The sequence below is a fragment of the Convolutriloba macropyga genome, chromosome 12 (genome assembly GCF_964194025.1).
Source record: "Convolutriloba macropyga chromosome 12, txConMacr16.3, whole genome shotgun sequence".
Taxonomy (NCBI): Eukaryota; Metazoa; Xenacoelomorpha; order Acoela; family Convolutidae; genus Convolutriloba; species Convolutriloba macropyga.
In genome coordinates this window covers 27064450-27078943 of record NC_134479.1, presented here as the reverse complement: position 1 = coordinate 27078943, position 14494 = coordinate 27064450, and the positions used below count along the sequence as shown (strand labels likewise).

General features: G+C 35.4%; 1 protein-coding gene across 2 annotated transcripts in view; it reads right to left on the bottom strand.

The window, feature by feature from the left end:
- Positions 1 to 220: 220 nt before the first annotated feature.
- Positions 221 to 14494, bottom strand: part of LOC142350726 (uncharacterized) — a 40337-nt gene continuing 26063 nt past the window's right edge. For both annotated transcript variants that reach the window (XM_075402668.1, XM_075402667.1), the window contains exons 4-5: positions 11928 to 12055; positions 221 to 597 (exon numbers count right to left, since the gene is read on the bottom strand). In XM_075402668.1, coding sequence (XP_075258783.1) covers positions 358 to 597; positions 11928 to 12055 — 368 coding nt within the window. In that variant the 3' untranslated portion in view covers positions 221 to 357. The remainder of the gene's footprint in view (positions 598 to 11927; positions 12056 to 14494) is intronic.

Below are 14494 nucleotides of genomic sequence, written 5' to 3'. Positions count from 1 at the left end.
GGGGAAATATAGTTTTGAATAGCTTGTCTGATCTCTTTAAACGGAGTTTCTAACAATTTTTAGGGCTCATAAGTCTCCTAAGTTTAAGAAGTGCGTCTTGGCCGCGTATACTAAGAAAGATTTGTTACCTGTAGGCCCATGATCGTACCGTCGGTGTTGACTTTGTCTCCTTTCTTCTTTTGTTTAAAATCAGCTTTGTCTCCTTTCTTCAGCTTTGTTTAAAATATTATATATAGTAGAATATTATATATAGTAGAAAATTTCATATCAGTGCTGCTTCAAAGTATTGTAATCGTTTTTTTCTGAGTTTTTTTTATACCACACATCAGCTTTATGAAGCATAGTTTTACTAGGCTTTCAGTAATCTCGGCAATACGCTGGGTGGTCCATACATATGAAATTCTGTTTGAACCAATCAAACTTAATGGGTAGAAAATCGGGCATAAATAGATGAATGGAAGCATCAGTGACATCAGTTGGTTGTACTAGAATAAGAGCAACACCAATTCTTATATCTCCGTCCAGTATCACATCAACGTCACTGCCGAATCCAAGTCGCTCTATCACATTCACACAATTTGACGAATCGTAGTCGGCCTGAAATTTTATCATCTGTGTATTGTGTATATGAGTAAAAATAACATACTAAAGTCATACTCAAATCATTTTTGTGTTTACCAAGATCAGACCAAGATTTTACTAAAACATACCAAAATCATGCTAAACATTAGAACACACCATCATAACACACCGCTTTTTGACTTTTTGAGGTCTAGGGTATGTTCTATTTGCAGATAGAACATACCCACCTCGAAAAGTCTAGAAAAGGGTCTCATTGACTATGAATACACAGCCAAGCTAAAGATTTTCCCTTTCGGGGCATAGTCTTTTCATTTGTCGGGCATGGTCTTCGAATAACTTTTATCAGTCCAGCATGGTGCTTTAATAAGTCGAGGCCTAATTTATATATAATCTTTCTCGGGCCGATGCTAAAAAACATAACAAAAATTGTAACATTGGCGGTGAATTAGGTGAAATACTTGACATCTAAGCTACCAGCGTTGAAAACTGAAAATCACCCAGGTTGAGGTCCAGACCAAATCGGCTTCTGATCTGACCGTCTCAGACAAACGCGACCTCTGATCAGACCGACCCAGACTGAAGTGTCCTCTGATTAGACTATCGTGGGCTCGAAGCTCCGTGTGCGCTTAGAGTGCGCTCGAAAACCTCTTCCGATCGCTCCAAAGCCATGCCCTGATCAGATTAGTGCGCGCTCGAATCCGCCTCTGATCAGACTGAAGTGCGCTCGAAATAGACTCTGATCAGACTGAAGTGCGCTCAAAAATGCCTATGGTCAGACTAAAGTGCGCTCGAAATCACCTCTGATCAGACAAAAGTGCGCTCGAAGTTGCCTCTGTTTAGACTAAAGTGCGTTGAAAATAGTCTGATCAGAGAATGATTTTGAAAATGAACAAATGTCTCAATATCGTTATAATATAATCATTTCATGAAAATCGATGTTATCACTCTTAAAATCAACCAACGAAAAGCCAATCCTAATAGTATTGCTAATGGAAATAAAACCAAAGAAATTGCCGTCTTTAAGTTTTCATTATGCATGATTTGGGGTTCAATTTATTGTTGGTCAGATAATTTAATATTTAATTTCGCGTTATTATTACAAAATATCAACAGATAAAATTTAATAATAATCGTACGCATAGTTGGGGAATTGGATTATATGATAAGGTTGAAATATTACATTGAAGCTTTGAAAATCTAATTAGTTAGTAAAGTTTGGGAAAAATCTTGAGCATATTTACTATGTATAAAATCCGAACAAACTTGAGCAGTGTTAGTTGGAGTGAAATCGAATTAATATTTGTCAAACAAACAAAAATGAAACATGTATTGCAAAGTCATAAAGTTGTCAGAAAGACAAAGAAGGAAGTAGACAGATTACTTAATGCAGTAAAAGCACTTTGATTACATCAGAAAATGGGAATGAAAGACTTACCGAAAACCAAGGGTAGATTTGGTTCGGTGTTTTACACTCAAACACTAAAATTGATGTCCTAAAAAGGCCAATTATTATGCAAAACAGTGACTATGTGTTCCATGTAAGTAACCGCACGTTGATAGGGATTAATTGGTGTTTTCAGGAAAATTAAATTAGTAATCAAACAAAATAAGAGAGAAAAGAGAAAAAGAAACAAAAAATAAGCGTTTAAGAACTTGTTGGGTATATTAGGATTTCTCCAAAAAAAAAACGAAAAAAATTTGATTCCCAATTTACTGTGAGCAGGGATAAACAAAGTAACACGGACAAAATTTTTGATGACAATCTTTCGATAGGAAAATGCTAACTGTATGTGTAGTATAATCACTAGTTCTTTTTCGAGCATGATCGTTGCAAGCTTTTTTATTAACTAAAAAATGATCCTTTCTTAGTGAAATCTGCAAGAAAAGAGTAAAAAAACAACCTAAAAATCTGAAATTATTCTGTTAAGAACTTGTTGGGCAATTTGAGATTTTGATTGTCAAACAATTGTTACATTGAGCAGGTATAAAAAGCAAAGTAATACGGACAAAGTTTTTGTGACAATCTTTTTGCAGGAAAAATCGAAACTAACTGTAGAGGGAACAACCTCTTCAATTGTTTCTTATCGCACAGGATTGGAACAAAGATTTTTCTTATAATTACAAACTGATGCTTTCATGATCTATTTTTGCGAGTTTCAGGGCCTTTATGTAGAAGAACAAGTATGCTAGCCGCCTTGACGATTCTAATTATGGCAATGAGACTCTTGAAAGACATGCACGCAGAACTGGAATTAGAAATAAAACTTAAAATTTATTTTGGTTATTGATTAATATAGTAGTAGATACTTAGATCAAAAATTGATCGGAGTGCCTCTGGAGTGATATTGTAAAAGTGATTTTGGGATTGCGGAACACATCGGGTATAAATCTTCCATACTAATGCAAATAAATGTTGGAGTTCTTACAAACAAACTGTGTAAGTCTATTGAGTATATCAGGTAAATTTAGGGGAAACCAAAGCGTCTAATCGCAACCTTGGCTTAGGTAACGAATTTTACAATGGTTCCCGTAATCCTACAGTAGAAAGAATTTTTTTAGAGCCGTCGTTTACGTGGGAATTTTACATTACGAAGTATAATCGATGTTTGAGATAGCACTAAATATTGCTTGGAAGCTTCCTTGAAACTGAATTGAAGCTTAGAGAAGAACACAATTGTTGTTTGAAAAAATTTTTGGTTGAGAGAAACTCAGATGCCACAAAAGCAAGTGTCTATTTTTCAAAACCTCACCCTCAAATCATTTAAAAACATACTTTTCTACGCTTAATCGGCCCCAAACTATTATGGTTGACTCGCAAATAGTTGTTCACAAAATGCAGAGAATGCCGAGCTTTTTCTGTCAATTGAAAACTATTTAATTTCAATTATTAGAACAAGCGATTTAAAAAATAACTGAAAACTTTTATTGTACTTCATTGAAAAATGACCGTCAAATCATTAGAGCATCTTTTGGAGTTATAGTTAAAGAGTAAGTTTGGTATTGCAGAACAAATCCAGTAAAAAATCATAGATATTAATGCAAATAACTGTTGAAGTTCTTTTATTCAAACTGTGTCAGTCAGTTAAATATATCAGTTAAAGTTAAGGGAAAATCAAAGTGTCTACTTGCAGTTTTGGCTTGGGTAAAAAAATTGTAAAAAATTTTGTAATTCTACATTAGAAGGATTTTTTTTAAACAGAATGTAACTTTGAAGTGCTGGAAATTGTGTAAACTAAATGTTCCCGAGCCATGTTTTTGGGGGGAATAATAAGATACCAAGTATGTTTGATGTTTGAAACAGCACTAATTTTTGATTGGAAGCCTCCTTGAGACTGGATTGAAGTTTAGAGAAGAAGGCAATAGTTTCTTGAATGAAATTTTGGTAGAGAGAAACTCAGTTGCTACAAAGCGCAGTGTATAAATTTTCACAACCTGACCCTCAAAACCTTAATTGTCAACCTCACCCTCAAAACGCCTAACAAGCCCAAATTTTTTTCTGATGACTCGGGAATAGTTCTGGACAAAATGCATAGAACGCCGTGCTTTTTGCTGTTAATTGAAAACTGTTTAATTTCCATTTTTTAGAACAAGCGAACAGAAACCTTAACTGAAGACTTTTTTGTACCTTCATGAAACTTTCACGGGGAAAAAATTGTTTCTACTATTAAAGCCCACAAAAGAGTGAGGAAATCAAATTTGTTGATTTTTCCTTCCTAACTTTTAAAACTGACAATTTTCCAACAAAAAAAGAGAAGAAGACCTGAGTTATTCCTTTTTTTGGTCAAACGGATCATCTTGAGGGGTTTTGGGTTTGATTAAAAACCAAAGTTTGCTACCGCTTTAGTGGAAGGGGGTACTCACGGTATAACAAGTTTTCACAGCTGGGAGCGGGTGTAGGCAAGCATAAATGTGCTCGCAGTGGCTGGTGGAAAATGACACTTGGTTGTTTTTTTTAACGCTGAAATATAAACGAACAATTGGAATACCGATTTCCAATCAACTTGAACAAACATTAACATGAGATAAAGTGCAGATTGTGATTGACCTTCTACATCCCATATTGCACTTATCCGTTAAGTCTAAGAATTTTAAATTAAACGACACGTTAGCTGTTGTTGATAAAGACTGAAAAGGTTGAGTAATCTTAAGAACAAGAAAAACCATCAGTTGGGATAAGAACGCGAAGGAGCTAGTAAACGAACAAGAAAATAAAAAATAGCTCGAGCGGATAATTTGAGCCAATATTGAGTTATTGCTGAAGGATTGTAGTTGCGTAGTTTGCGTTTGTGAAACAGCAAAAATGCCTAAGTTTCTTGTCTGAGAGTAAGAGGTTTCTGGCCAGTAGCAGTTAGTGGGAAGCAGTATTTATTAGAGTTACTTGGGTAGGGAAGCTGACTGAATGAATTGTTGTTACTTGCGGACAGATTGATTGAATGGATTCAAATTAGAGTACATTAATAGTTAATTTTGATATAAAATTTACTCTTGGATTGTTGAAACTGTTAAAATATGTCTATCTGGATATAACTTTTTTGAACGCTGACAAAACAAATTATGATTTTAAATTGAATTATTCAGTGCGCTTTTTTGAGCAATCCAGAGAGCTACTATTTGGCACAGAACCGTAGACTATACTACTCTACTCTCAACAAGTACCTAAAACCACCTAAAATAAAATTGGAATTTTGATGGAGCTGAAATTTGTAATTTTGATAGAGCTGGAATATCCAGATACCAGCCAGCAAAATTCTAACTGCCAAAAAAACTTGCTTTGGTGAACTTGGGTAGGTTTCTAGATGTAGAACAAGTAGCAGAAACCGTTGAAGAAAAAAAAGAGAATATTACTGTTCAGGAACTTGAGCAACAGAGACGAGTTTCGTCCGGATATGTGTTTTGTGTAATGCAGTAGATAACTCTTCTTGGAACAAGGATCTTGTTAGAGCATAGAAGAGGTAGCACGAGAACAAATTGGTTGAGGAGATTACTCAGTAAAAGAAGAGAAGATACGTTGCGAGGATTTGCAGCAGAAATTAGGGCCTCAGAGGAGCATTCAAACGCAGGACTGGAGCTTAAGAAATTTTTCCATTCTCCTGGATATGAATTTTGAGAGGTCTGGTGTGAGAATTACTTGGATGTTCCTGAAGTTTTTCTACGACTTTAAGAAGGGGTATTTACAAGAAAAAATATGCGGCTGGACAATTGATGCTCTGGATTGCTTGCTACTTCGATTTTGACAATCCGATCAAAATATTCGCGCATGGACTGTTTTGAAAACGGTGTACTTCTTTAAAGTAAGGTTTTTCAAAAGCAGCATTGAAGCGTGCATATGACGAACTAGTATTTCAAAGGAAGTACGTACGCTGATACACAAGAGTTACTGAGCAGAGAGGCAATTCAAAAAATTAGATAATAAAGAATAGAAAATGACAACTGATTTTGTCAAATCAGTTTTTATGGAGAAATCAGTAAAGGAAACTTCGAGTAAACTTTAGTCCGTGAAAAAGATATTGGCTGTGGAACGAAGGCATTGCTAGAAAAAAACTCGCTGGTTAGAGATGAAAGTCAATGAAGCAGTTCAAATTGGACTGACAATTCTCCTGCTTTGAAACTGTTGTTGACGCAAAACTTACGGGTGGCAATTGCAATTTGATTTCAGACGGAGAAATAAAAGAGCACGATATCACAATGTAGAACTCAGTTGATGAATAATTCAAGGAAAAGATGGATTGATGGATTGCTAAATGGTGTATTTGTAATTGTTGCACGCTTGAAGAACTAAAAAGTGAAGCGTTAAAGTAAAGCAATAACTGTGCGGAAATGGATGAAATTTTCAGTGACGACGATTTTAGCGATGACGATACTGATTTTGCACAATGGACAACAATGTGATCCTTCCAACCAAGGGTGAGCTCCCATATGAATTTGAATCCTGTAATTTGGCCGGAAATTTTAGCGGTGAGAAACCGGTGATCCAGAAGTTCGACAGCATATGACTACTTAAGCTCCAGTCGTTCCGAGCCTGATTTAAATGAACGCAGAGATGTCGGAGAGTCTTTTATGTGACGTCTTCATCTTTACAAAAAAAGTGTGTCCGTCATTACCGAAAACAACCTGGTGGATATGCTCAGTTAAGATAGAATTTCTAACGAGTCAATTTATGAGTTGAACATAAAGATCTCCAAATACTAATCAAGTCAGTTTTACCCAATCTTCATTTGAATGAAAAAATGACAAATAACAGGAGAGTTTTGTAACTGTCTGAGCAGTTGATACGGATTGCGAAGCTAACAAAAATAATGACAATATTCCTGCAAAGGCAGAAGCCAGTGGAATCACAACAGAGAGCAAAGAGGCAAACTTGACTGCAAAGGAGAATTAAGCGGAATATATTTTCACAAAAAAAACAAAAGAGCTGTTGCTGAAACAGGCAACAACAGAAACGAAGAACGAAGAATCAAAAATTTCCGCGATCTTTGGAATTAGGTGTAATAGTACACATAGGGTAAAACAGATAGCGTCACCGAACTTTAAATTGACAAAATTCATTGAGAATCAGTGCTGGAATATGGACATAGTGTCTGCTACTCAATCAACTGAAAACCATTTTCTTGGTAGAGGAACTGATGCTAAATTAACGAAAAAAGGTACCCTAGCGATGGCCCAGAAAAGCGTAGCTGTTACTTGTTCGATGAGGCTTTCGGCTAAGATTAGATGGATTTGGGTGGGACAAATTACTCATAACAAAAAATGATCGCTGAATGAGTTGAACAAAACAAATGCAGGAGAAATCTTGGAGCCGAGTTTTTATTTTAAATAAAGAGACTGGCTATTGGAATCGTAAAGCAAAATGAGATATTTGTTAATTTCAGAGCATCATTTGTTGCAATTCGATTTTTTAAAAAAACAATAACATGTTAGCTTCTCCTATAATGCAAGTGTTGGAATTCCTTAGAATGAAAAGACTATACAGAGAACGACAGAAGAGTCATTGCTAACAGTCCAAAAGAAGTGTTTATTTTGAGCAAGTGAAAAAACCGATTAAATTATTTAAATGTGAAGTTCTGCATATCCAGAAGTTGGAGTTCACTAATACGTTGTTGTCACTTTCAAAGGGAAGTGAGTTAAAACTGAAATTGCCGATTGACACAGAAAACGCCTGAGCAGATGATTGCAGAGAAAAGTTTTTTGCAGAACAGTTTCAAAGACTTCAACCTTAGCAAGATTATGAACAGAAGCAGTCTTCGGGTTTTGACTTCAGTAAAAAAGGGAGTCCTGGTCGAAATCAGTTGTCGATATTCCTGTCCAGCCAAGAAAAGAAAAAAGAGGAGTACAGGAGGGTTGAAGATCTCAGATGGTCTTTCTTTTATCCCTGCGCAGCCAAATGCTGGCCAGAAAGGCCTCGAGTTGGGGTACATTGAACTAAGCTGTCATTTAAGCTGTTATTTGGAAAATAAAGTGTTATTATGAACAACCTTTGGAGAAATTAGAGGAGTCGGAGAAATGGTTGTCGTTGAGAGTGTGGTCCTAAGGGACAAAAGTTAGGGAATGCGACTGAAATTTGACTTCCTTTCAAGCAAGAGAATAAGAAACTCAATTTTTGAAGTTGGTTCCTCTGAATTGTCTGTGATGAGAACTTGTATGTGTAATTTAACAAAAATTTTGCTGTGCTAATTATAAACCTATAGTAAACGAATTGCTATTGGCACTTGGCAACTGAATCAATCATCTAATCCAAGTAATGTTCTAAAGATATTTGAATTACAAAAAACCAGAAGTCTTAAATTGGGGACGAATGCTTAATTGAGCTCATAAGGGATATTCTATAGCTTTCTGTACAAAATGAAATGGTTTTGTCTTAAAGACTGGTGCGGTTAATTCGGTTCCCTTTTGATTGAAAACCTTTGCCCTACCTAAGTTTTAAAATTCATCATGCCATATCATATTTATCTCTTATTTTGTAATCGATGCAGTATCTTTCCAACTATTTGGATTTTTATTTAAATGGTTCAAACTAAGCTAAGTTTTGAATTGCATGCTGGCAAAAACGTTGAGCCAGCAAGAAAGAAAATGTAGTAATAGTAATCATAGAAAAGTTGAAAAATATTATCCAGGAGAATAATTATCTGTGAGGTAACAGTGTGGAATTGGTAAATATGAGAAGGTTGAAACCTGACTTAAGCGTTTTAAAAAATTTTATTAGTTTTAGAACTAATCAATCTTAAGTATAATTACTTTGTAATGAACCTAAACAAACTTGAGCAGTGTAAGTTGATTGAAATCTAAACAATTTTTGTTTTAACAAACAAAAACGAAACTTGTCTTTCAAAAACTTTAAGATGTCAGAAAGACAAAGAATGAAATACAGAGGTTATGGTAAGCAGTAAAAACCCTTTGATTACAACAGGAAAGAGGGAAGGAAAGACTTAGAGAAATCCAATGGAGATTTTGGTTTGGATTTTTTCCCAAAAACATCAAAATTGAAATTATCAAAAGTCCAATTATTAAAAAAAAACAGTCAAAATTTGCTCAATGATTATGAGTAAATAACCACACGTTGTTAAAAACTAACTGGTGTTTTCAATTAAAAATGGGAAATCTAACATGAAAAATTTGAAAAGATTAAAAATCTAAACTAATCTGTTAAGAAAATGTTGGGCATTTTGAGATTTTTGCGCTCCACGAAAATTAGAAGTACTTAATTGCCAAACAGTTGTTACCATGAGCAGGTATAAAAAACAAAGTTTTACGGACAGAAATTTTTCTGACAATCCTGGAAAAATCAAAGCTAACTGTAGCTGCAACAGCTTCACTAATTGTTTCACTTCGAACAAGATTGGAGCAAATGTTTTATTTAATAGTTAAAAACTGATGCTTTCATGATGTAATTTTGCGAGTTTCTGAGTTTTAATGTAGAAACATCAGGCATGTTAGGCTCCATGACTACACTATTTATGAAAAAAAGCTGTTGAAAAACATGCATGAAGAATTAAAGTCGGAAGAAAAAGTTGAATTGAACTTTTGGTAGTTAAAATAGTTGTACAATTTTAGACCAAACGGTGGTTGACGAAGATCGATAAGGTTGATTACTCTTAAGAGCAAAAGAAATCATCAGCGGGAGAAGAACGCAAACGAGCACTAGAACAAACAAGAGAGTAAAAACATCAACCGCTCGAAAGAAGTGGTTGGTTCTGGGTAAAAGAAATTTTGCGTTTATAATGAGTTCTTCGTGAAAGAACGTAGTTGCTTAATTTCAGTGTGTGAAATTGCAAAATTAGAACCAGCGGAAAGAAAAAAGTTAAGGACAATTTTGTACTTTCATGACAGAACCAATTTTAACCAGAGTTATGATGTTGACAAAAAACCCACTAAGCCATGAAAAAATTAATTCAGATCTCTTTCACTTTCAAAGCATTAAAACTGACAAATATCCTACAAAGACGGGAATACAAAGACCTTTGTTTTCCCTGAATGTTTGTTCAAGGGGATCATTGTGGGGACTGTTGGTGGAGTTGTTAGAAAAGCAAAGACTGCTTCCTCTTATCTGGAAATGGGGATACAAATTTGTTGATTTTTGCTTCCTAAGTTTTAAAACTGACAAATTTCCAACAAAGAAAGGGGAGGAAGACCTAGGTTTTACCTACTTTTTTGGTCAAACGGATCATCTTGAGGGCTGTTGTGGTTGATTAAAAACCAAAGGCTGCTACCGCTTGAGTGGAAGGGGGTACTCATGGTATAACTTGGAAAATGGACAAGTGTTCACAGCTAGGAGCGGTAGAGGCAAGCATGCATGTGCTTGCTTTGGGATGGTGGAACTTGAAACGTGGGTTCATTATTGCTGAAATATCAGGACTAATTGGACTACGGAACGTCGATCAACTGGAGCAAACATTTACATTAGCTAAATTGCATCTTGTGGCTGAATTTTTACGGTCACCAATGCACTTATACGTTAGGTAAAAATGTTTTATTTAAAACTACACTTTTCTTGTCGATGATAAAGCCTGATAAAGTTCAGTACTCTTAAGAACAAGAAAAATCATCAGTAGGGAGAAGAACGAAAACGAGCTCGTCAGCAAAAAAGAGAGAGGGGAACGGTCGAGCTGATCAATTGGTTCTCCGTAAGAGATAATTTGAGGTTTTTATTGAGTTCTTGGTTAACGAATATAGTGGCTTAGTAGCCGTGTGTGAAACTGACAAATTGTCAAAAATTTTTTTGAGAGTTTAATAAATTTCAGGCCAGTAACAGAGCTACTGGGAGGAAGAATTTATTATAGTCATTTGGGTTAGGAAGCCGTTTGAACGAATTGTGGATAATTGCGGATAGATTGATCGAGTTGTTTTGACCTAGAGTGCACCATTAATTCATTTTGCTGTAAATCTTACTCATGGGTTGTTGAAGTGGTTCGATTATAAGATTCCGGTAGTAATTTTTCAAATAAATTCGAGATTTAGGGAGAAAAATAGCTCTCGTTTGTTTTTTCTTTCAAAGTTGTTTTAGTGGAGTTGTCTAATCAGGGGTTTTAATCAGATCAAAAATTGATCAGAATCAATGAAACTTTTGTTAAAATCTGCTAGTCTATATATCGGTTAAACCAGTCCGAAATATTGTTTTGTGTATCTCATAAATATTTTGATGGTTTTGTACGTTAGCATTTTGAGAAAAAGTTTCGATCATTTTAGATTTCAGTTTTCAAAGAATGGTTTCAACTGAATCAAATAGTTGTGCTTGCTCATTTAAATTAGCCACTGTAGTTTCCCATTGTTTTTTACGCCTGCGTCCGCCAAAAATTTTCTTTAAATTGGCTAAAAAAACGGAGCCATTCCAGTGAATTCGATTGCGTTTTTTTTCGATAACTGGAGAACAAGGACTTTTTTAACAAGAAAACATTTCATAGAAGGCATAAGTTCAAAGTGATAAGATATGCTTGAGACCAAAAATAGTGAAAGTTTTAGCGTTTTATGAGTATCAAATATGAGTTTTAGTTGAAAGACCTTAATAGCGGGCCCTGGCATCCAGGATCATGCTTGACCTACGTTGGCGTTGTTATTACATTATTTGTTTTCTATCGTCATTCTTGCATAACTTTCGGTTTTCGCGTTGCTCTTTAAATTATTACTTTTTCACTTGGTGCGTTATTTGAATGCGCCCTTCTGAGTCATAATTACGCTTCCAAAACCAGCAAACGAGGTGGAGGACTGCGGCTTCATGGTGATATTCGGTGTGAGTTTGGAATACAATTTGGTGTTTTAAAGGATCGGAAACCAGAAAATCAACGGATGCGTCGATTTCTAACTTTTTTGCAAAGGGAGCAGGAACAGAGTATCATTTCAAATTCCGAACATACCTTTATATAGTTAAGATGTTTGTTTTCTTGGCCGAAATCTGACATTTTTTTCATATATTCTCGAGGTGAGATGCCATGTAGCTGACCGTTTAGCTTATATATGCTCAGTTGAAAGTCGCAGCAGTCATCTTAAACAGAAGAAAAGATTTTTTTAACAAAAATGCATTCATTTCAAGCAAAGTTTCCATAAGAATTAACAATGTGAATGGATTTTGTACGTTTGCACATAATGTACCGACCGATAAATTGATCTACACATCTTTTGGCATATTCAATTTATTTAAAAAACACAAAACTATTCGGATGTAACCCTCAGCAAAGTATTTGAACAATAAAGCACTTGCTGTATCAACTAGTTGACCGGTAAGTTGAAAATATGTTGAACGTATCTTTGCTGCTTGAATGTTTGTAGTAGTTTCTGTTAAGGTGACAGTTTTCAAAGAAATTGACAAATTACCGCTTTCAGCAGTTAGTTACAATTAGCGCCTTTTTCCGGTTTTAATTTTTGAACAGCCGCCAACTGACCCGTTTTTTTGTAACAAATTTTTTCAATTAGTATTAAAAAACTGGATTATCGTTCTCGCTGCAATGTAAAACAGGTGCTCACGCTAAAAACCTGAATTTTCACTATTTTTTCTATTTTGTTTTACTGTTATTTACTAAAAAAAATCCATAAAATCCAAGCTCGTGGTTAGAAAACTTTCATAATGCCTTGTAGCTCTTATGTCTCAGATTTCGTTCGAGTTTCAGTTTGGTTTTTTTTGCAATACCAAAGACCAAATACAATTTTTATTTTTTCCTAACATTGAATCAATCAATAATCGACTAGCTGAAACAGTCAATGATCGACGAACAATATAAAGTTTCGAATATCTGATGGCTAAATTTTCTGCAAAAAAAAGTTAAATCCGTATTCCTCCCGAGCATTTTTTTTTCAACCATCTTTTTGTTCGAAAGATATAACAGCAGTTTTCTCAGAGACAAATTCGCCAAAAAATATTTCAAAACAATAATTTACTGAGAAATCAAATCGTTGTTTTTAGGCAGTTAAAATAGGCAAAATTGCATCAAAAAATAAATCAAGTTTGATTTGATCTGTCACTATTTTAGCAATAAGATGCAAACAATAAACTTTCAATTGGAAGAATCAAGTTAGGTGGTAGAAAATGATTATTGAGAAAAAAAATGAAACAAAAACACATCTCGGAAAGTTCCAATGTTCAATGAAAAGCTTCTACACTTTTTTCTGAGATAATTTAACCGCAAGTTTAGGAGATCAGGAGTTCAAATTGGACTTTTTGAAAGTAAAGATTCAAAAACCATCCAATTTGAATTTATTTTTATGAGGTTTTCAATAACGCTAAAATGTTCACTCCTCCGCAACAAATTCATATTGGTGAATCTCCGTTAACCAAAAACAGCTGGGTGATATAATTTTTCCGGCCCCAATATGAATTTTATCTCATGAAACAGAAATTCAATATTGGTTACTCTAAACACCTGGCGATGCACACTTGTAAGAAAATCATATTGATCAGAACTTGCATGACTGCAGAACTGTACATCCACCTTTTATGTGAAATTATTGAATTGCGACATTAAAGCAGAACATAACCCAGTATGAGGTCGGTGACCCAAGCCAGCTATGATTCAGCCAATTAGGTTTCTGCTCGGAAGGGGGTAAAATTCGACCTGATAAAGTTTTCCAGGAATACCTACGGTCTGAAAAATCTGACCAGTACACAATCCAGAGTCTGCAAGGTTTAATCAGCTCGATACCTACGATCTGGGAAATCTGATTCCGCCCCTCCTCGAGTCCAAATAGTTATATGGTAGCGTGGTCTAGAGTCTTTTTGTGCTTTTAGAGATTTCCATTCGGAAACGAACTCATTCCAGATTCTATATTGAACATTGTAGAGTCTGGAGAGATTGCTCAAAACCAAGAGGTCCAGCCATGAGCACGCTCAGTCTCGCGAAAAATAGACGAGATAAATAACCACCGGGGAGACTGTTTTTGAAGAGCCTTTGCAAATTTCATCTCATGAATATCAAATACCACGCTAGAGTCAGAGTTTTGGTGATTACAGTTGATCTGAAAATTTTGCTATGTTCGGTAATATTTTTACTGGAGAACTCAAAAACCATAAGCATTTTGACGTCTATTTTTGGAAAATGACGCATTATGCCAATGATTACTGAAATGGTAAACAAAAAGACCTTCTGAGTACCGCCAGTGCGCATTCCAAGCACATCCGGCACCACCAGTGCGCAATCCAAAGTTTGTCCGACGCTTCGAGAGCGGCCCAGCTGGGTCTAGCAGCCTAGTGCACAGCCGAAATGGATTGTATACCCCATGCCTAGGGCAAGTTGGTCTGATCTGAGCCGATGGCGGCCTGGATGATCTAGTAACCATGTGCGCGAAGCACGTCAGTCTAACTAGAGCACGTTTGGGTCGCAAACCTTATCCTGAGAAAGCAGTTGCCTTACTGGGAGAGGAAACATGAGCTTATTATTAAATTCTAGTTTATCTTCCCTAATTTTGAATTATTTATAAAATAAAACACTCA